At 36.2% G+C, this 24,498-nt stretch overlaps 1 protein-coding gene across 1 annotated transcript in view; it reads right to left on the bottom strand.

Moving 5' to 3' along the window:
• The window catches only part of LOC103597049 (breast carcinoma-amplified sequence 3), a 135,635-nt gene that overhangs the window by 83,535 nt on the left and 27,602 nt on the right, over positions 1 to 24,498 (bottom strand). The window contains exon 4 of the mRNA XM_008580849.1: positions 1,228 to 1,492. Within this exon, the coding sequence (XP_008579071.1) occupies positions 1,228 to 1,492 (265 nt within the window). The remainder of the gene's footprint in view (positions 1 to 1,227; positions 1,493 to 24,498) is intronic.

The raw sequence follows: 24,498 nt of genomic DNA, 5'->3' as shown, positions 1-24,498 counted from the left end.
TAATAAATAAATGGCTAATTTATGTTATGTAAATTTCAGATTGATTTGAAAACTAATGATTATTTTCTCTGGTAACCATAATCTCTATATAAGATTACCCAATCTTGAAAATGATCATCTGTCAAGTAGAATCTGCAATGCTCCAAAAAGAGAGTCATCTAATGTCAACATTTTCTGTCATTCTGGTAGTAATTAAATGGTACAACCACTCTCAAATTATCTATCTAGGTTAAGATTCACATACATTATAACCCAGAATTTCCACTCAAAAAATGAGTATACATTTACACCAAAAAACAAGTAGAAAATTTTCATATCATCATTATGCCGAATAATCCTAAGCCATAAACCATGCAAATGCACATCAGCAATAGTAGAAAGGATAAACAGAAGCACATTTGTACAATGGAATAAGTCAGAGCGATGAAAACAAAAAAAGGAAACCTAACTGCGGCAACATCAAAGAATCTCACAAATACAACGTTAAGGAAGCCAATATACAAAAAAATACATACTCTATAACGCCATTTATATAAAATGGAGACAACAGTGTCTAAGGATGCTTCCTCAGGAGTAGAACTATTTTTAAAAAGAAAGGAAGTGATTTCCGTAAGTCAGAATCATAGTTTAATGTAATGGAGAAGGGGTACAAAGGGGGAATCTGGTAATGTTCAATTTATTGATAGAGATGATGGCTATACAATTACCTACTCTGAGAAAAACTATTGAGATACACCTTTGTTTGTTTTTCTTGTACCATATTAGTAAAAATCATTCAGAGATGTATTTTTAAATAAAATACAAATGCGGCTCTATCTAAAATACACATAACTCAAGACTATGCCTCCTTAACAATGAATATTTCTTAATCAACTAGTGGGCTAGTACTGATCCATTAAAGATAGAATGTTCTGGGACAAATATGTAGATATGAGATTCAGTTCTCTAAAGCTATAGTCTCAAACTTAATATTCCATAATTATGATACCAAATATCCCTTAAATCTTCAAACAGACAGGGAGTTAATGCAGCATGGTAAAGATCACCATTACTATATTGGCTCCAATTTATGAAATGATTTATTAAATGAAAATGTCTCAGACGAGCCAAAGATCTTGTTTTTACATGAACAGAATAAAAATTTCTATTGTATCTCAGATCTGTAAAATTAAGGACAAAGGGAAGGAAGATTGAAGGGAACATTAACAGGAAGAAAATCAGGTTTACCATGTAGGGGTGAACCAGAAGGGCTGCTTGATAGACCTGGAACAGGGCTACAGCGACCTCCTTGCTTAGATGTCAGTTCTTGTTCAATCTCTTCCAGTCCGGCACTTTTCTGGAAACGGCTCATGCGATTCACTACTCGTGGTGACATATGTGTACGAACACAAGGCTGACCACCGTATGGGTTGATGGGAAAAACGTGGGAAGTACCCCGGAGAGTACTGACCACAACCCAGCGACAGTCATGGCTGAAGCAGATGTCTTGTACCTAAAAATAAGAAAAGATACAAAAATGGCTGAAACTATTCGGATTTACCTAAGAATATCGTACATCACCAAATGTGAATAGAAATGGTTGCCTCATTACTGAGTTTAGCTAAGAGCATATTATAAATAAAAAAATTTATTATAGAGGTAAGTTTCACAATTAATGTTGATCAAAACTCCATGCCAGGGGTTTAACAAAATCTAGAATAGGGAATTCTGTCCCCTGCTGCATAGAGTGCCAAGTCAGAAAACAGGAACTAGGCAGTTTCATTCTGTTGACCTACAGGGCTATAAGACAAAATATAGGTCAGGTTTATTTTTCAAAAGATTTTCAGTCCTAATAAGCATAGGATAGTAAAAATTTAGCACTACATTATATAATGTAGGCAAGATTACTAATTCATTAACTCAACAAATATTATTAGACACCATGCTAAGAAGTAGGATCCAAGAGGTAAATAAGAAATAATCTTTGTGCTCAGTCTAACAGAAAGAAATGGCATATACAAATTTTATTAAAATATAATATATAAGTGAAATTACTGTCTTGTGTACAAGGCACAGTGGTAACAAAAAGGAAGGAAAATATGAACTCTGCTTCTGAGAGCAGGTTTTCACCTCTTTTCATCAGGAGATAGTGAAGGTAGAGGGTAAGGAATGGCCCAAAAAACTTTATTAGAAAAGGCCTGGATTCTGGAATTCAGTTTTGAAGTTGGATATACTTACAAAGAAAGAAGAGAAAGACACTACAATTAAGATATAATAGATACTCCATTTTAGACATAAATGTATAGATATAAGATGGAAATGGTAGGTAAGTCCTTCATTATGTCAGAAGCTCAACAAGAGTCAGGAAAAGCCAGAGCAAGAGGTGTTTCAATTTTATTTAAGAAATACTGAAGTCAGTATTTCAATTTTGGAAGGATGGTATTCTGAGTAAAATGTGGAGTAGATGCATATTAAAGAGGGAAGTAGCTGTAGGAAATTTGGGTAGGAAGTTACTTAAATAGTCAGGGATATAGGACCCTGAAAAGAAGTGGAATGAAGAACACACACACACACACACACACAAACACACAAACACACACACACACAAGTGAACAACAGAAACAACTCATCTTATCTGCAATGGTTGGCAAACTTTTTCTAAAAGAGGTCATATAGCTCTGTGGAACATAAGATCTCTGCTGTCTGCTTCATCTACTAAACTCTGCCCTTGTACTGTCAAAGCAACAATAGAGAAATGCAAATCAATACCACATTGAGATATCATCTCACATCAATTAGACAGGCTATTATCAAAAAGAGAATAACAAATGCTGGCAAGGATGTGGAGAAAGGGGAACCCTTACACACTGTTGTTGGGGCTTTAAATTAGTACAGCCATTATGGAAAACAGAATGGAGATTTCTCAGACTGCTACAAGTAGAACTACCATATGATCCAGTAATCCCACTACTGGGTATATACCCAAAAGGAATGGAAATCATGTCAAAAGGATACCTACACTCCCATATTTATTACAGCTCTGTTTACAATGGCCAAAATATGGAACCAACCTAAATATTCATCAATGAATGACTAGATTAGGAAAATGTGATATATATATACACAATAGAATACTACTCAGCCTTAAAAAAAGAATAAAATTCTACCATTTACAGCAACATGGACGAGCTTGGAGAAAATTATGTTAAATGAAATCAGCCAGGCACAGAAAGAGAAATACTGCATGTCCTCACTTCTAAGTGGGAGCTAAAAACTAAAGAAGGAAAGAAGGAGGGAAACAATAATACATTGAAACTACAGAAGGAGAGAACAGAACTGTGGTTATTAGAAGTGGGAAGGGGGAAGGGAGGGGGTTACCTAGAAGTTGGTTAATGGACACAAAGAATGATTACATATTCTAATGATGAATTTGTTAATTATCCCGATTTGATAATCACATGTTGTACACAAGTACTGATAGTCAACTTTGTACTCTATACATATGTGTAATCAACTGTTTCAAAAAATAATCTGTTAGAAAAATAGTAATAAATATATGAATAAACACATTCAGAAAAATAGTAATAAATATATAAATAAGCACATTCAGAGTGTTCCCTAGAAGCCTCTCAATGGAATGTCTTTCTTTTAAAAAAACCAACCATAGAAAACATGTAAGTAAATGAGTTGGAGGAACATTATTTTTATTTTATTTATTTATTTTTTTTCCTTTTTGTCTTTTTCCGTGTCCGGCAACGGATCGCAACCCTCAGTGTCACGCCCATACCGGACCGGGACCGGCAACGGGATCGCAAACCTCGGTGCTGCGCCCGCACCTCGCTCAGCCAGTGAGCGGAAACCGGTCTGTATGTGGGATCCGAACCCTCGGCGGGTGCGCCACCGCACTCCCAAGCGGCGCACTGTAGCAGTGCGCCACCGGGCCGGCCCAGGAGGAACATTATTTACAAAAACAAGTGGCTGGCTACACATCTGACCTAATGAAAATTAGTGACTAATTTGTATGACACTTACACACTAAATAAAGAACTTTCAGTATTTTTGCATTAGCAAAGTGAATTTACTAATATTAGCTTGATGTCAATCTAATGGTGAGAACCTGAGCAAAAATATCTCTATTTACTTTTTTCATAAAACTTGAAAAAGAAAGCCAAGTTAAATCTGATATTGTTCTAAGCATTTTTAAGCATAGCCTATAAAAGAAAAGCAGGTAACAGATACTTAAGAAAGGTTTTCTACAATGACTAAATTAATTGTCCACAAAATGAAGCAGCTGTCAAATGAACACTTAAAAAAAAAAAAAAAGAATTCAGAACAGTAAAAGCACAGTAAAATAAGGAAAAGCTATTTGTAAGATTTAACATGAAAAATGTATATGTGGGGCCGGCCCGGTGGTGCACTGCTGTAGTGCACCGCTTGGGAAGTGTGGCGGCGCGCTCCCGCCGAGGGTTCGGATCCCACATACAGACCAGTTCCCGCTCACTGGCTGAGCGAGGCGCAGGAGCAACACCGAGGGCTGCGATCCCGTTGCCGGTCCCGGTCCGGTACGGGGGCGACACTGAGGGTTGCGATCCGTTGCCGGACACGGAAAAAGACAAAAAAAAAAAAATGTATATGTGTATATACACATATATGTGAGGAATATTAGCTATCATTATACCAACATGAACTGAGTAAAATTCCTCAAGCAGTCAGAGAAGCACTTTCCAATATATTAGATCTTCAAATAAGCCTATACTCAGACTAAAACCTTGACTAATATTTTGGAAATGTACCATGAACAATAGCTATAAAGTACTATTTTTTCTGTCAAAGTACAAGTGTCTAAAAGAGCCTGGAACCTTTTAAATCTATATATATATTTTTTTAAATTTAGTCTTACATATCAAAATAAGATACTTTACTCCTAAACCACTGCTAAACAACATTACCAATACATGGATGAACCCAAAACTCAACCACATGCCTGCCCATCTTGATAACTATGACATACCCAAGCAACATGTTAATATTATAATTAAAGGCTGTCCTGAAAGCTGACAAATATCCCTCACAGCAATTCCAGTATTTTAGACAAAATGTCCACAAATGTTTAACCTCTGTAGTCTGCGTACAATAGCTTTCAGCTTAACGGACTGTTCTGAGTGAATTGGGGATCCTATTAAAAATGGAGTGGAAGAGAAAGAGAAGGGGACGACAAAGAAAAGTATAAACAGCAGAAGCAAGAGAAGAGAAATACATATCATAATGTCAAATGCACTTCCACATGGCAGAAACAAAATATAAAGGAGAACACCTTTACTTTAGGCTTGTTGAGTAATTTACATTCCTCATTTTGGAACTGAACCATGTTGTCTAAAACCTTTTCTAAAACACTTAACAATAATGACCACTTCCTACTCTGTCAATGAAAAGGAGTTACCCTCTTTCATTTTAAGAATACTTGTGATATGAGGTGGTGATAACAATCACTATCAAGGCAGGAAGACAGAATTCCACCTAATGCATATTTAGAAAAATGCTATTAGAGAAGAGATTTTGCTCTATGACCTTGAAGACACATCAGAATACATAAATGAGCAGAGAAAGGTGCTAAAGATGTTAGTTGTCAAGAGAACTAGAGAAAGTTTAATCCTTTAAATAACATTACAGAGGGTAATAAGTTGCCTACCCACAAAATGCAGAGTAATATTGGTATTATCAAACTAGCTGGGTGGTTTTACTACATTATCTTTTTAAAACTATAAAAAATGGCAATCTACTAATAAAGTAATGACATCATCTGAGTGATTTCTGGACCTCAATTTTAAAACATTATTTCTATTTAACATTTTCTCGTCATAAAACAAGAGAGCTAGATAGGAGTTATATCACTGATTTAGTTCTATGGTACTAAATATCATAGCAAATAATGTTTACCATGTACAGAATAGGCAATTTTGATAACAGAAGTAAAACAAATACAAGTACCACTCTATATAAACTCTTGCTCTCAAATTTAGGAAACAAATACATGAATACACAGTCATATGTTGCTTAATGATGGAAAAACACTCTAAGAAATGCATCCTCAGGCAATTTCATCACTGTGGGAATATCATGGAGCGTACTTACAACAAACCTAGATGGTATAGCCTACTACACACCTAGGCTATATGGTATAGCCACCATAATCTTATGGGTGTATACATGTATACAGTCCACTGTTGAATGAAACATTGTTATGCAGTACATAACCACAGATAGTTTTTTTAAAAAACACTCATTCACTATTCAAAACTCAAAACTAAGCAAATGTGGATATCAAGGGAAACACTGTATGTGCTCCTAGTTGGTCTTATATTCAAGTCTTTAATCCATTTGGTATATGGTGAGAGATACAGGTATAGTTTCATTCTTCTACATACAGATGTCCAGTTTTCCCAGCACCATTTATTGAAGAGGCAGTCTTTTCCCCAACGTATATTCTTGGTGCCCTTGTGAAAGATCAGTTGACTATAAGTATGTGGGTTGATTTCTGGGTTCTCTATTCTGTTCCATTTGTCCAGAGTCTGTTTCTATGCAAGTACTATGCTGTTTTGGTTACTATAGCTTTGTAGTATAATTTGAAGTCAAGTAGTGTAATACCTCCAGCTTTATTTATTTATTTATTTTTGCTCAGGATTCTTTTGCTCTTCGAGGTCTTTGTTATTCCATATGAATGTTAGGATTGCTTTTCCTATTTCTGTGAAGAACGTCATTGGTATTTTGATGGGGATTGCACTGAATCTACAAATTGCTTTGGGTAATATGGACGTTTTCACAATATTGATTCTTCCAATCCAAGAGCATAGAATGTCTTTATCTTTTTGTATTCTCTTTAATTTCTTTCACACTGATTTATAGTTCTCATTGTAGAGATCTTTCACCTCCTTGGTTAAATTTATTCCTAGGTACTTTATTTTTTTGGTGACTATTGTAAATGGGCTTGATTTCTTGATTTATTTTTCTGCTAGTTTGTTATTGGAGTATTAAAATGCTGATTTTTGCATGTTGAGTTTGTATTCTGCAACTATACTGAAATCGTTTTTTGTAGAGTCTTTAGGTTTTTAGAGAGAGAGAGAGAATCATGGCATCTGCAAACAAGGACTACATAACTTCATTTTTTCCAATCTGGATGCCCTATATTTCTTTCTCTTGCCTGACTGCTCTGTCTAGTTGTTCCAATATTATGTCAAATAGGAGTGGCGAGAGTGGGCATCTCTCATCTTGTTCCTCGTTTCACAATGATACTGGTGGTGGGTTTGTCATAGATGGTTTTCACTGTGTTGAGTTACATTCCTTCTATATCTAATTTGCTGACAGTCTCTATCATGAAGCAATGTGGAATTCTGTCAAGTGTTTTTTGTTTATCTATTGAGATAATCATATCCTTTTCGTCCTTGATTTTGTTGATGTGGTATATCACATTTATTGACTTGCACATGTTGAACCATCCTTGCACCCCTGGGATGAATGCCACTTGATCATGGTATATAATTTTTTGATGTGCTGCTCTATTCTGTTTGCTAATATTTTGCTGAGGATTTTTGCATCTATGTTCATCAAAGATAATGGCCTGTACTTTTTTTATTCTGACTTTGTCTTGTTTTGGTATAAAGTTGATGCTGGCCTCACAGACTGAGTTTGGGAGAATGGCCTCCGTTTCCACTTTCTGAAATAGTTTGAAGTGAATTATGGTGGGGTTTTTTTTTGTTGTTGTTCTTATTTTTCAAGAACCAATATAAAGACCATTCTTTATTATGGTATTAGCTCATGGTAACTGAAAGAAGACATTATTTTCAGGAGAAATCAAGAGTCTCCAGCCTAAAGAACTCTTCCCTCAATAATACAAGAACCAATTTTTTAAAAAGTAAATTTATAAATACATACAGAAGCTCCTGTTGGGTATGTTAGCAAGGGACAATGCTAGAAAACTCAAGAATTTAATGAATGATAATGTACCTGTCCTAGAAAAAGGTTGGGTGGATCAAGAATGGCCTCTCTGATACAAGGCATTTCTACACAAAATGTTGAAGGTGTTTAGGTTTTCAAAATCCAAACTGATGGTGGCCACTGGTCCTTCAGACTGACCATCCTCTGGTGATATAGCCTCCTCTTGGTCTGAGCTGGTATTAATTCTTTTTTAAAGATTTGGTAGAATTCAGTAAGTATGGCCATCTGGTCTTAGGCATTTCTTTGTTGGGAGACTGCTGATTGTTGCTTTAATCTTGTTGTTTGTTACTGGTCTTTTTGGGTTTTCTATTTCTTTTTCGTTCAGTCTTGGTAGTTAGCATGTGTCCAGAAATTTATCAATTTTCTTCAGGATTTCAAATTTGTTGGTGTATAGATGCTTATTATAATATCTCATGATTCTTTGTATTTCTGTGGTATTGGTCATAATGTCTCTTTTTTCATTTCTGACTTTTGTTATTTGAATCTTCTCTCTCATTTTTTTAGCTAGCCTAGCTAATGCTCTACTTCATTTATCTTCTCAAAAAAACAATTTTTTGTTTCACTGATCTTTTGTATCATTTTTTAGGTTTCTATTTCATTTAGTTTGGCTCTGACCTTCATTATTTCTTTCCATCTACTAATTTTGGGATTGGATCATTCTTGTTTTCTAATTCTTTGAAGTGTAACATTAGGATGTTTATTTGAAATATTCCTATTCTTTTGACATAACAGTTTATTGCAATAAAACTTCTTTCTTAGTACTGCTTTTGCAGTATCCCACAGATTTTGGTATGACATGTCTTTATTTTCATTGGCTTCAAAATATTTTCTGACTTCCTGTTTAATTTCTTCTTGGACCCACAGAACACTTGGGAGCGTGTTGTTCAATTTCCATGTATTTGTATAATTTCCAGAGTTTCACTTGTTATTGATTTCTAGTTTTAATTCACTGTGGTCTGAAAAGATACTTGAAATAATATCAAATTAAAAAAAATTTTTGTGACTTGATTTTTGACCTAACGTGGTCTCTCCTGGAGAATTTTCCATGTGGTAATGAGAAGAACATAAATTCTGTAGTTACTGGATGAGTGTTCTATAGATATCTAACAGGTCCAATTGGTCTAAGATATAGTTTAAATCCTGTGTTTCTCTGTTGATTTGTTGCCTACATGATCTGTTCAATGCTGAGAAGAGGGTTGTTCAGGTCCCCAACAATTATCGTATCAGGGCCTATTTCCTTTTTCAGGTTTAATAGTATTAACTTTATATATGTGGGTGCTCTAGTGTCAGGTGCATATGTATTTATGACTGTTATGTCTTCTTGCTGGATAATCCCTCTATCATTGTAAAATGGTCTTCTTTGTCTCTTTTTATGGTTTTTGGTTTAAAGTCTATTTTATCCAATACAACAATGGCTACTCCTGCTTGTTTTTGTTTCTCATTTGCGTGGTATATCTTTTTCAATCCCTTCAGTATCAGTCAGCATGTGTCTTTAAAGGTGAACTGAATCTCCTGTAGACAGCATATAGTTGGGTCTAGCTTTTTAATCCAGTCAGTCTGTGACTTTTGACACAGTGGGTAATTGAATCCATTTACATTTAGAGTTGTTGTTTCAATGTATTGTCTTACTCCCGGCATCTCATTGATTTTTGTTTGGATGTTTTACATATCTTTTGTTCCTTTCTTCCCCTTTTATATTTTATCTTCATTATTTGTTGGTTTTTCAAGGTGGTAAGATATACTTTCTTTTTCTTGTTTGTATTTTAGTTCTATCAGTGGGTTTTATTTTTCTGTGTATTCATGGTAATGATTATTGTTTTCTGGATTCCAGATACAGGACTCCCTTGAAGATTTCTTGCAGGGCTGGTCATGTGGTGGAACTCCTGCAGTTTTTGTTTTTCTTCCTCATTTCTCGGGGACAGCCTTGTTGGGTGTAGTATTCTTGGCTGACAGTTTTTCTTTTAATATTTTGAATGTATAATTTCATTCTCTTCTGGCATGTAGAGTTTCTGCTGAGAAGAATGCTATTAGTTTGGTGGGGACTCCATTATAGATGACTTGACATTTTTCTCTTACTGTTTTTAGGATTCTCTCTGTCTTTGAGTTTTGCACGTTTGACCACAATGTGTCTTGGTGAGAATCTTCTTGAGTTGAATCCATTTAGGGATATTTGAGCCTCTGGGATCTGAAGGTCTGTGTCTTTCCCTATACTTGGGAAGTTTTCCACTATTACTCTGTTGAACATGTTTTCAATGCCTTTTCCTTTCTCCACCCTTTTCAGAACACCCATGATTCAGATATCTATGCCAGCTTTCTTAGATTTTCTGTTTTTTGATTCCTTTTTGTTTTGTTGTTGTTGCTGTTCACCCGGAGTTATTTCAAAAAGACTGTCTTCAAGATCAAGACTGTCTTCTGCTTGCTCTAGCCTTTTGCTTACGCTCTCATTTGTGTTTTTTATCTCACTGAATGAATCCTTCAGTTCCAGGAATTTTGCTACATTCTTTTTTAAGGTATTAATCTCTCTGTATATTTCCTCCTTCATATCCTGGTAAGTTTTTAATTTCATTGTGCCACCTGAGTCTTCTTATATCTCACTGAGTTTCCTTAAGATTGTTGCTCGAAGTTCCTTTACAGTCATCTCAAGGATTTCCTGCACCATGAGGTCTGGTACTTCACAATTATTGTATTCCTTTGGAGGTATATTTTCTTGTATTATATATCTAGTATCTCTATGTGGATGTCTAGTCATCTGGTAGAGCAGTTGCTTCTTCTATTACTCTGGAGTGGGCTCTGAGGAGAGAGACCTTCTCCTGTGGATGTGTTTTAATATTGACCATTGAGTAGGGTGTTTTAGTATTGGTTCCAAGTAGACACAGTAGTGTAGACTCTGTGTGGGTACTTCAGCTATATGCAGTGTTGGGGTTGCATGTTATTGCCTCCATGGTCTAGGCACTGGGGTATTTAGTAATTCCTTGCTGAGGTTAGTGACAGTGTTGCACTGTTGAGGATGTGGGCAAGCTCTTGTCTTCTTGGGAGGAGTGCCTGGGTGGCCTATTGCTCATTGACTGGGTTAAGTTACACAGAGTGGGCTTGTTGGTACCCTGGCTATTGTCCTCTGACCCTGATGGGTGTACTGGAACTCCTCAATTTCATGGGTGACCCTGGCTGGGGTTTCTCTTTCTTCTTTCCTACAAGCAGAAGCTCCTCCTGCGTCCTTGCTTCCCTCAGTGGGTGGTGGTTTGAAATTTTCTTCCTTGCTTTATTTTGGTATCTGAACTCTCCAGGGGTTCCACGTGTATCTCTCCCTGTGATAAAGGCAATCATGTGGGCTGCATGCACATACCTCCCACCCTCAGGTGTGCCTACCACAGGGGGGGCAGCATAAGTCCCCCTGTGGGTTGGGCCACAGGTTCACAGGTCTGTGCTCACTCATCTCTTTCCCTGGGCTCTGCTGGTGACCTTCCCTTTGTCAATGCAGTCTAGGGGTCTGCAGGCTGCCTGCACAGCAGCAGAGGTTGCTGTGATGGCAGTAGCTGCTACTGAGGTGGCAAGTCACCCTTGTGGCAGCAGGCCACACTTGCGGTAGTGGTCCATCCACATGGCAGCAGTGTCTACGGCTGTGCCTGGTGACGCGATGGCATCCCACTTGCTCCTGCCAGCTGTCAGCAGGGCCTTCCAACAACTCCTGAGGTCTTTGCACACTCTTGCCAGGCTGTGGGCAGGGGCTCAATATACTACAGTTCTGCAAAATGTTATCATTGGGGGAAACTGGGTAAGGTGTACATGGACGCTTTTAGTATTATTTCTTACAAATGTGTGTTAATCTACAGTCATCTCAATTAAAAAAAACCAAAACATTCTGGTCCTGAGGAGAATTAAAAAGAAAAGAAAAAACAGTCAATGTAAACCTTGCTAATATAATAGCTAATATACTATAATGGGTTAATTATTTAATGGGTTATCATGAGGATGGACGGATGGCTTTATACAGACAGCAAATGAGCATGTTAATAAATACTCTCACCCAGCCCTCACTATGTGAACCCCTGCCATCCCCAGGGAACTCTGTAGAGAATTCTCTCCAGGAAGAATGCCTCCACCACCTGTGTGCCCTGTACCTTGGACTTCCCTGCCTCGAAAACAGTAAGAAATAAATTTCATTTTGTTATAAATTATCCCATTTCAGGTATTTTGTTATAAGAACAGAAGACAAACTAACACGCACACATTAAACACATCTGTCCATGTTTTCATGGGGGGAAATCATGCTGGAATAGGATGTAAAATGGCAGGGACCTTTAGTCCAATCCAATGTACTATCATTGTAGCTTATGTTGATGAATGTATTAATGGCTTAAATGATTGTACTTGAACACTTGTAAGTGTCAAAGGGTATCCTCAGCTGTGTATGCCAAGGTAATAGAGGGAAAAGCACACGACAGACCACCTATTAGGCTTCCATTTCCTTCTCATGTTATACATCAGAAACCCCATGAGGAGATCGTTTAGGTCAAGACACACCATACTCAGAGGTGTTATCCCAGTGCAATAGCGCCCCCTGCCGGATGCAGCAACTACGTACACCCCTTTTTTCAGAAGCAACTATTAAACTAAACTGCTACCGACGTTTTTGTTGGGAGTTGAACAATGGACTCATGGAGGCCTTGTGACTTTCCAGACCCACTTTCGGATGAGTCAATGTGAACTCAAGAATGAACAAAGCGGGAAGGGAACAACAGGGACTGCTATTCAAATGGAAGTGATATATTCCAGAGAACAGCCAGCCTGGCAAGAGGAGCATCTTGGGTTTTACAGCTATTTTATCTCCTACTCCACTGCCTGGAGCAACTCTACTAGCTCAATAGGCCTTTGATTCACAGAGCTTTCTGTAAATACTTGGGTCTGATTCACTGATGGTTCAGCTAAAATGAGACCTGATGATGACCAAGGGACTGTGGCAGCTGTATAATCCCAACAACAACTCTGGAAGGCTGACTGAAGTAAGAAGCAATCATCACAGGAGAATAATGAAAACCCCTGCTTTAAATCAGGGTTTGGCAAACTACAACCTTGGGGCAACCATGACCATTTGTTTATGTAGTATCTATAGATGGTTTTGTGTGACAACTGCAGAGTACAGAGATGATATGAAATGCAGACTCAAAGATATTTACTATCTGACCCTTTAAAGAAAAAGTTTGCTGACTCCTACTTTAGGCAACACTCCGGGGAAATTTTTATTTTTACTGACTTTGGGGCAGTTGGCAATGGCCTGGCCAACAGTTTTGGAAGACTACATACGGGCAAATCACAGATTCCCCTCTCTGGAGCCATGAGCTGTGCAAAGAAATCATGCCAATTGAACAATTTGGGTCACTTATGCCCAAGGTAAGGTTCCGTTCACTAATGGGAATGACTGGAATCAAGCTGTTGATCAAGTCTACAGCGCCCTGCACCGCACATTGATCACCATCTAAATCCATTAATAGTAAATGTTCTGTCTGTTGTGTAAGTCCCATATATTACCACTGTTTCATATCCATTCAAAGTATATATGCCATAATTGAAAAGAATACATATTTTGCAGTTACTGGGGTTAGTTGTTTATCTAATACAACAAAGTGGTTAATGGTATTGTTCAATAATTTATGTCTTTTTTCTCTATTTTATCAAATATTGAGAAAGTGCAGTTAAAATTATCAATGCTTATTGCAGAATTACTTATTCATCCTATTAATTCTGTTGATGTTTGTTGAATATATTTTGAAACATATTTTTAATCTTCCTGATAATTTGATGCTGGAACATTATGAAATATCTCTGGTAATAGGCTTTGTCTTAAAGATGAATTCTTATGTTTATTATTTGCATCATGTATCTTTTAACATCCATTTACTATTATCATATTAATGTCTCTATATTCAAAATGAATCTCTTATAGGTAATTTTTTCCTTTAGATTGGAGTATATTAATATTGAATGTAATGATGCATATTTTGGTTTACCATTTAATTTTTTTTCTACTTATCCCCTCATGTTCTTGTGCCTCTGCCCTTCCTTTTCTGACTTCCTTTCAAGTCAACCAACGATTTTTTAGTATTCCATTTTGTTTTTTTCATGTATAGCATATTGAACCTTGTGATACAACTAACCTAGTAATACAGCTAGTATTACTAGTAACCTAGTAATACAACTCCATATATCTGCACCATCCCAGCAACTTTTGTCTTTTGTGTCATAGTTGTCATATACATGTGTACATACAATATAATCCCCATAAGATAATGCTATAATTTATTACATATAAAAATTATAAAATTATAATTTTGTCATTCCTATTTATTTTAAACAAATTAAGAAAGAAAATCACCCTTTGTATTCAATGACAAATTTACATTTCTCATATTCTTCATTACTTCGTAAAGACCCAAGTTTGCTTCTCACATCGTATGCCTTTGGCACAATTTCATATGGATGTGCTGGGTTTATTGCTCCATCATCCTTGAGGGATATTTTTCCTTGATATAGAACTTCAGGTTGTATTTTATTCTTTCAGTACTTTTAATATGTTATTCTACTGTCTTCTGACTTCATGGTTTCCAATGAGAAGTCAATAGTTGGTTAAAATTTACTTTCCCTGGATGTAATGTATTTTTTCCCTCTGCCAGCTTTCATTTGTTCCTTACTCTGGTTTTTAGGAAGTTGACTACGATATCCTTAGAAATGGCTTTTGTTGTATTTAATGCTATATGGTATTTGCTTGTCTTTTAGAATGTGTACATTTATGTCTTTCAACTAAAGTGGGAAGATTTCCAACTTCACATATTTTTTCCTCCCTCCTTCCCTCTCTCCTCACCTATGAAAACTACATGTATATTAGATATGATGTTATCCCACATACTGCTCAGCCTCTCTTTTCTACTTTTCCTCTCTCATTCAGTTTTAAAATTTCTATCTTCAAATTCACTTACTCTTTATCAATTCTGTTGTTAACACATCCAGTTCTTTTTATTTTTGATATTGTATTTTTAAATTCTAGACATTCCATTGGTTGTTTTTTTTTATTCCATTTGTTGTTTTTCATATTTTCTATTTCTTTTCTGAGATTTCTTACCTGTAATTTAAAAGAAGCATATTTTCCTTTTACTGAGCATAATAATACTATTTTCTTTAAAATGATTTCTATTTACTACAACCAGGGCATCTTGGGATTCATTCAGCTAATGTGCTGATTGTGAACCTATGGATTGAAGTAAAAGCTCCTGCCCAAGAATTTCCAGCCTGACACTACTTATGGCCAGCCCTACAAATTTTGGGCTTGTCTAATCAGCCCTACAATCATGTAAGCCAATAAATCCCTTTAATGTCCTACTGATTCTCTTTCTCTAGTAGAATATTGATCGATACGGACATTTTATCCAGTTTCTATTATTCCATCATGGCTAGACGACAAAATTTATAATACGATTTCAACTTTTCCAGAATATCTCCCTGACCCCAAATGTCTCCCTTACTGCCTTTCGGAGTAACTTTACCAGTAAATAATGATTCCTTTGGCTCTTTTGGTATTTTAATACCCTACTAACAAAAAAAAAAAAAAGATGCTAATATCAAAAGTTTCACAGTTAGCTTGGGAGAGAAAGCCAAGGGTGTAGCTGGACAACATTTTACTAATATTTGGGACTAGTGACTCCTTTATTCTTTTCTCATTTCTGCCTTTTGGAATGTCTTTACTATGTATATTCTATTTTGGTATTTTGGTAAGGGATAACTTTTATTGTAGTTTCACAGATCTACAGATAGAAAAAATTTTGCTCCAGGATGGATCTTAGAGTTTCAACCAAACGAGTTTGGGTAATTCAGATGACAAGATTGAGCTTTTGAGCTGATGATACTTTAAAGAAATTTTGGACTTACAGTTGATGCTGTAATGGGTTGAGACTTTTGGGGATGCTGGTTTGGGGTAAAGGTATTTTGCACATGGCATGAACATGAATTCTTATGGCAGAGAATGAATTGTAGTGAGATAAAAGATAGTCCCTATAAAAGACATGTCCTTGTCCCTTACAGGGCAAAAGAGTGACTCTTTGGCAAAATATGTAATTAAGTTATAAATTCTGACAACAGAAGCTTATCCATGATTATACAAGTTGAAACTAAAGGCAATCACATCAATATCCATGAAATACAGAAAAGGAGAAGACAGAGAAGAGGTGCAATCTGACAATGAACACAGACATTTAGTGATGTGGCTGTAACTCAAGGAATGCTGACAGCCACCAGAAGTTGGAAAAGGCAAAGGTGCATCTTTGTACCTTTGCTGAAAACCAGTTGTCCATATGTATGGGAATGTTCTTGGACTCTCTATTGATTACTGTGGCTTTAATAAGTCTTGATATCAGAGAGTGATATTCATCCTGCTTTGTTTTTCTTTTCTAAAGTTATTTTGCCTATAATAAGGCCAGTGCATGTCCATGTGAATTTCAGAATTTGTTAATTTCTACAAAAAAACACTTTTCTGGGACTTTCATGGGGATTACACTGAATCTATTTGAATTTATTTTTCAAATTAATCTAGACCAGTTTGAAGATAACTGATATTGTAATGTTAGGCACAGCACAAGAAAACGGTTTAACTCCCCATTTATTTAGGTCTTTATTTGCTCTTGGCAATGTTTTCCAGTTTTCAGAGTATATGTCTTGCACATTGTATGTCAACATTTTATATTTTTAATGTTTTTTAAATTATCAATTATCAACTGGTATGCAGAAATTCAACTGATTTTTGTACATTGATATAATACCCTGTAACTTTGCTAAAATCATTTATTAGTTCTTATGTTATTATACACCCTTTTAGATTTTCTACATAGACAATCATGTCACCTTTGAATAAAGATAGTTTCACTTTTTCCTTATCAGTCTGATAGTGGTTCTTTCCATGTTCTCAGATCTCCTTTGCAGATCTCTAGGATTCTTTCTCTTTGCAGCTCTCATTTCTTTGGTAATCTATGCCCTTGGTCTCCCTGGACCCTTAGCAATATCTCATCAACTTAGGGAAACTACCAGGCTCCACCTGCACTGAGAAATAGAAATTCTTTCAAGGCAGTAAGCTGGGGCAATAATAGGTTTCCTCTAATTTGTTTTCCATCTCTCAGAGATCACCATCTTTCAGTGCCTAATGGACAGTGTCTAGAAAACCAGTGTTTTTTAGTTTTTTGGAGTACAGTAAATCCAGTTCCTCTTACTGCAAATTGGCCAAAAGTGGAGGTCTTAATATAGACTCTTTATTTGGTATCTACTGTCCCAGGTGCTTTGCTAAGCATTTTACATATACTATTTCTGGTATTTCCCCCATGAAACATTATGACATAGGTATTGGCTCTATTTTACAGATGAGTAACTTGAAGAACAGAGTAAGTAGTTAGCTTGTCCTTAGTTATATAATTACTATTAGCACCCAAGAACATTGAGGATCTGGGGAAATAGGAATGAGAACTGACTAGAAAAGTATAAGGATTTATCTTAAGGGTTATAAAGATGTTCTGAAACTAGGTAGTGGTGATTGCTTGCATAACCCTAAAAACATACTAAAAACCACTAAGTTGTACACTTAAAAAGAATGTATTTTATAGTATTTGAATAATATCTCAGCGTCCCCGGTGCCAGTGCATTAGCCCAGCAGGTAGGCCTCACCACTGCCAGACTCCATCCCCAGCCTAGCCAAGTGTGCACCGACCAGAGAGTTGCTCTTCCAGAGAGGCCCAAGATCTGCAGAGACCACATGCCCCACAGTGCCAGTGCGCAACCAAGCAGGTAGGCCTCGCTCCATCCCCGCCTGACTCCATCCCCAGTCCAGCTGAGTGCGCGCTGACCAGAGAGGTGCCCTACTGGAGAGGCCTGAGATCTGTGGAGACCAAGCACCCCACAGTGCCAGCGCACAACCCAGCAGGTAGGCCTCGCTGCCACCAGACTCCATTCCCAGCCCAGATGAGTGTGTGCCAACCAGAGAGGCGCCTCCTCGAGAGGCCCAAGACCCAAGATGACGACACACCCAAAGCAACAGTGGGCGACGAAGCAGACACTGAGGCAGCCATGCCAAATTGGCAGCACCGGCAGCATTCTAGTGAGACAATAGTGTCAAACCAGTGGACTTTGAAATCCCCTGCCACAATGACTAAACATCAAAGGAAAGATACCAGAAATATGAAAAATCAAGAAAGTACACAACCAAAGGGTAATAACTCTCAAGATCTAGATCCTATAGAACAAGAAGCCCTTGAAATGTCTGACAAGGAATTTCGAGTGATAATTCTAAGGAAACTAAATGAGATACAAGAAAACTCAGCTAAACAACACGATGAAATGAGGAAAAGTATACAGCACCTGGAAGAAGAAATGTACAAGGAAATCAATGCCCTGAAAAAAAATGTAGCAGAGCTTGTGGAGCAGAAGAATTCATTCAGTGAAATAAAAAACACAACAGAGAGTTTAACCAGCAGGCTTGCAGAAGCAGAAAAGACAACTTCTGACCTTGAAGATGGGCTGTTTGAAATAACACAGGCAGACAAAAAAAAGAAAGAAAAGAAAAAGAAAAAAGAATTAAAAACATTGAAGAAAATCTAAGAAAGATATCAGACAAGCTTAAGCGCTCAAATATCTGAGTCACGGGTATTCCGGAAGGGGAGGAAAAAGGCGATTGCATTGAAAACATATTCAACAAAATAGTGGCAGAAAACTTCCCAGACGGGCCGGCCTGGTGGCGCACTGGAGAGTGCGCCGCTTGGGAGCGCAGCGGCGCTCCCGCCGAGGGTTCGGATCCCATGTGGAGACCGGTTCCCGCTCACTGGCTGAGCGCGGTGCAGGCGTGACACTGAGGGTTGCGATCCTGTTGCCGGTCCCCGGTGCGGGCGCGACACCTAGGGTTGTGATCCCGTTACCGGTCAGTAAAAAAAGACAAAAAAGGAAAAAAAAAAAAAAAAAAGAAAACAGACATACAAAAAGAGACAGATCTTCAGATTTAGGAAGCTCAAAGATCCCCAACTATATTCAATCCAAAAAGGTTTTCTCCAAGACATGTTATAGTCAAATTGGCAAAACTCAAAGACAAAGAGAGAATCTTATAAACTGCAAGAGAGAAGCATCAAATCACCTATAAGGGAGCCCCAATCAGACTAACATCAGACTTTTCATCACAAACCCTAAAAGCCAGAAAGGAATGGTATGACATATTCAAAATACTAAAAGACAGAGATTGCCAGCCAAGAATATGGTACCCCACAAGGCTATCCTTCCAAAACAAAGGGCAAATAGTATATTTCTCAGACAAACAAAAACTGTGGGAGTTCACTATCACATGACCACCTTTACAAGAAATTCTTAAGGGCATACTGAGTTTGGTAACTGAAAAATAACTACCACTGCCATAAAAACTCAAGAAAAATCAAAACCCACTAGTAAAATAAAAATGACAACAATGAAAAGAAAAAAAAAGTTTATCTACAACCCAAGGAACCAACAAATACAGAAGACAAACTGTAAATCAGAAAGAAAGGAACAAAAGACACTTAAGACATCCAAATGAAAGTCAATAAAATGCTAGGAGTAAATCAGCACTTTTCAATAACAACTCTTAATGTAAAAGGATTAAATTCCCCAATCAAAAGACAGACTGGCTGGCTGGATTAAAAAGGAGGACCCAACTATATGTTGCCTTCAAGAGACCCACCTCACCTATAAAGACTCACATAAACTAAGAGTGAAAGAATGGAAAAAGACTTACCATGCAAACAAATGAAAAACAAGATGGAGTAGCTATTCTTATATCTGATGAAAAAGACTTTAAACTAAAAACCATAAAAAGAGATAATGAGAGCCACTACATAATGATAAAAGGATTGATCCATCAAGAAGACATAACAATCACAAATATGTATGCACCCAATGTCGGAGCAGCCAGATTTATAAGGCAAACTCTTATTAGATCTAAAGAAGGAAATAGACACTAATACCATTAGAGCAGGGGACCTGATAACCCCACTATCAATATTGGACAGATCATCTAGGCAAAGAGTCAGCAGAGAAACACAAAATCTAAACAACACTCTAGACCAATTGGACTTGGCAGATATCTACAGAACATTCCATCCAACAACCTCAGAATAGTCATTCTTCTCATCAGCACATGGATCGTTCTCCAGGATAGATCACATGTTAGGTCACAAATCAAGTCTCAACAAATTCAAAAACAGTGGAATTGTCCCATGTATTTTTTCAGGCCATAATGGATTAAAATTAGAATTCGATAACAAACGAAATTCTGGAAACTATACAAACACATTCTACTTAATGACATATGGGTTCAAGAAGAAATCAAACAGGAAATCAAAAATTTATTGAAACTAATGAAAATAATGATACATCATACCAAAACCTGTGGGATACTGCAAAAGCAGTACTAAGGGGAAAATTTATCGCATTAAATGCTTACTTCAGAAGAATGGAAAAAAGGCAAGTGAACAACCTAAACAACCAAAACAGCATGGTACTGGCATAAAAACAGACACTCTGATCAATGGAATAGAATAGAATAGAGAACCCAGAAATCAACCCACACACCTACGGCCATCTGATCTTTGACAAAGGCACCAAGCCTATACACTGGAGAAGTGACTGCCTCTTCAGCAAATGGTACTGGGATTACTATATCCACATGTAGGAGAATGAAACTAGACCCATACCTCTCACCATATACTAAAATCAACTCAAAACGGATTAAAGAATTAAATATACACTCTGAAACCATAAAACTTCTTAAAGAAAACATAGGAGAAACACTTCAGGAACCAGGACTGGGAAGAGATTTCATGAATACGACCCCAAAAGCACAGGCAACCAAAGGAAAAATAAATAAATGTGATTATATCAAACTAAAAAGCTTCTGCACAGCAAAAGAAACAATTAACACAGTTAAAACACAAACAACAGAGTGGGAGAAAATATTTGCAAAATATACATCTGACAAAGGATTAATATCTAAAATATACAAGGAACTAAAATAACTTTACAACAAAAAAACAAGCAACCCAATTAAAAATGGGCAAAAGAGCTAAGTAGGCATTTCTCTAAGGAAGATATACAAATGGCCAACAGACACATGATAAAATGCTCAACATCACTCAGCATCTGGGAAATGCAAATCAAAACCACACTAAGATACCATCACACCCCAGTTAGGATGGCCAAAATCCAAAAGACTCTGAACGATAAATGCTGGCGAGGTTGCAGAGAAAAAGGAACTCTCATACATTGTTGGTGGGACTGCAAAATGGTGCAGCTTCTATGGAAAATGGTATGGATGTTCCTCAAACAATTGCAGATAGATCTACCATATGGCCCAGCTATCCCACTGCTGAGAATATACCCAGAGGAATGGAAATCATCAAGTCGAAGGTATACCTGTTCTCCAATGTTCATTGCAGCACTCTTTACAATAGCCAAGAGTTGGAAGCAGCCCAAATGTCCATCATCAGATGAGTGGATACAGAAAATGTGGTATATCTACACAATGGAATACTACTCTGCTATAAAAAAGGAATGAAATACTTCCATTTGCAACAACATGGATGGACCTAGAGAAAATTATATTAAGTGTAATGAGTCAGGCACAGAAAGAGAAATATCACATGTTCTCACTTATTTGTGGGAGCTATAAATAAATAAATACACAAATGAACTGGGGAGGAGGGAGAGAAGAAGACACAATTACAATTCCTTGAAGTTGATGCGACAAGCGAACAGATATGAGGTTGTTGATGGGGGGGATAGGGAGGAGGGAGGGAGGTTTTGGTAATGGGCCACAATAATCAACCACACTGTATATTGACATTGACAAAATAAAAATTTAAAAATAAATAAATAAATAAAATTATATCTCAAGAAAATTTATACTTTTTGGAAAAGAAACTGAAGAAAGATACATGACCACAGGACCATGCACAGGGTTGCCAGGTTTACCAAGTAAAAATACAGAAAATCCAGTTAAATTTGAATATCAGGATAAACATAACCACACAATCAATATGTGTGACATAGTCACACTAAAAACAAATATTTGCTTTTATCTCAAATACCCACCAAATATCAATTAATAATATTAAATAGCTAGACAATTTTCCTCTTAGCAATTAAAGATACTAATCATACTATTTTACATTACAGTTCTAATATTGTAAAATTAATACTTACCTAATTTACAGATATTTCAAAAGTAAGTCTGCCATTTACCAAAGTTAGCATGCTAAGTATAAAAAAGAACTGAGTCTGTTTGAGTAAGACACTATGGAAATACTTTATAATTAACTCTTGAAAATAAGGACTGTTTTTTTGTACTGCATTATGTCCTTCAGGAGAGAAATTACTGTCAGGTGCAGAGGATATCCCAAATCATAGAACTCAAAACAGCTTAATTCAACATAATAAGATCCACATACATGATTTTTCTTTTACTAGCCTGATTAAAGTATCCTCACAGTTCTTGGAAGAATGTAGAATAACATGATTTTGTAGCACCCAAAGACAGCTAGATAGACCATGTGCCACACAGATTTCCCTACTGCTGTTAAATTGTAAATGTTAGTTCAAAATAATTTTCAGTAAAACTTTATAAAAATTAATTTAATGTTCACTAATTGAGGTCCCGGATGTATGGTGTTTAAAAATTCCCATCTTCACCACACACTGGATAGCTGCCAAAAAAATTAATTCCCAACTTTCTAAATTACAGGGTGCATCCTAGAGCAAAATCATTTTAATAATTTCTATTTGGTTTTCCTGTATGTTAAATAGGAATAGCATTGGTACTAGTAAACATTTGTACCTACAATATGCAAAGGAATATTCTAAGGATGGAAATACCGTGGTGCTTAAGCAAGATTTCTATTTCCATATTGGACTTATACATAAATTAGATGGCAAATAATACTAAGATAAAATAGGTGTAAAGTGCTTAAAATATTGAAATTCTAAAGAAATAAAATGTGCCCAGAATCATACTGAAATATTAAATCTTTACCTAAAATGTACATCTAATTGTGTTGGGGGTAGGGGGGCAGAAAGAGCTGGCTGGTACAGGGTTGCTGCTCATCTAATTTAAAACTTTCATACAAAAGAAACAAAAACCAATGGTCACTAAACTTAAGAATAAGCAAGTTAGGTGCCAGAAAGTAAGGACATGCTCAAAAGAATGATGGAGATACGTCAAAAGGACACAGACACCTAGTTAATGGGCTCCCATTAGCCAAATCTGAGACATTTTGAGCTTTAAAATAAATAAATACAAATATAAGCCATTAAATGAAATAAAAATGTATGAGACCAAAATAATACAAGTAAATAAAAGAATTAATTAAAAATTATACTGAGGAATGGGATATTTGCACAGTTTAAAATTACCTCCCCACAAAAACTTTCCAAATTTAACTGCAGAATAAAATAACTGAGATTAAGAAAAACATGCAAACTCATTTCATTTCTGTAATCTATTCTGTATCAATCAGTAAGTTGGGTTTTCCCTTGCATATTCATTAAAATTAAAAGTACATAGCTATTAAGATCAGACAATCTTTAAATGTTAGAACTCAAATCAGAAAGGTTAAGTAAAATTACTGTTTTTAAATCTTCAGATCTCTAATTCCAGGCTAACAATTGAAAAAGATATAATAATACTGCATTGTTAAGGACAAATTCATCTATATAAATATGTACGGAAATTTGAAGAAGGCACAACAGATTATGTACAATGTTACACCAAGCAAGGCAGCTGGGGTGCAAAGAGGTTAATGGGTAACTTTGATGTTTTGTTCCATATACTTCACAATAGTCGAAAACTTACTTCGAAATGTTTCATGTATTACATGCAAAATGAGAAACATGATGCTAGAAATAGAGCAAAACAATAAAGTCAAAGAAAATAGAAAGATGATATTTTAAAAGCTATTACTACTACAGTTGTACAATGTGTCGGAGTTCTTATCCAATGTAATAAGATAGAAAAATAAAGATGGAAAAAGTAAAAAAGTATCATGATTTTCAGAAAAATATATTCTACTGAGAAAAATCCAACAAAATTTACTGAAAAACTATTTGATCTTACAAGAGTCTTGCAAAGCAGGAAGATATAAATTCCACACAAAACAATCAATAGTTTTGCCACACCCATGACAATAACTAATTATAAAATGTAATGATTCCTAGATGCAAAACTTCTATAATGTAAAGATGTCACCTCTAACTGCATTAAAATGTAATTTCAATGCAATCTAAATAAAAAAACTCTACAGAATTCTTTATATAAAGCAAGAGGGTTACTATAAATCACAGTAGCAAGAAAAGTTTATGAAAATGAACAATAAATTATGTTATGAAGCTAAAGTAAGTAAAATAAGCATAATGATGGTGAAGGGTGTTGTTTTATTTTTACGTTATATTAGAGAAATTTCTTAAGATACACAAAAGGATAGAAAATGC

This window comes from Galeopterus variegatus, unplaced genomic scaffold (assembly GCF_000696425.1).
Source record: "Galeopterus variegatus unplaced genomic scaffold, G_variegatus-3.0.2 Scaffold2176, whole genome shotgun sequence".
Lineage (NCBI taxonomy): Eukaryota > Metazoa > Chordata > Mammalia > Dermoptera > Cynocephalidae > Galeopterus > Galeopterus variegatus.
Note: the sequence above shows the minus strand (reverse complement) of the source record. Positions and strands in the feature narration are given on the sequence as shown.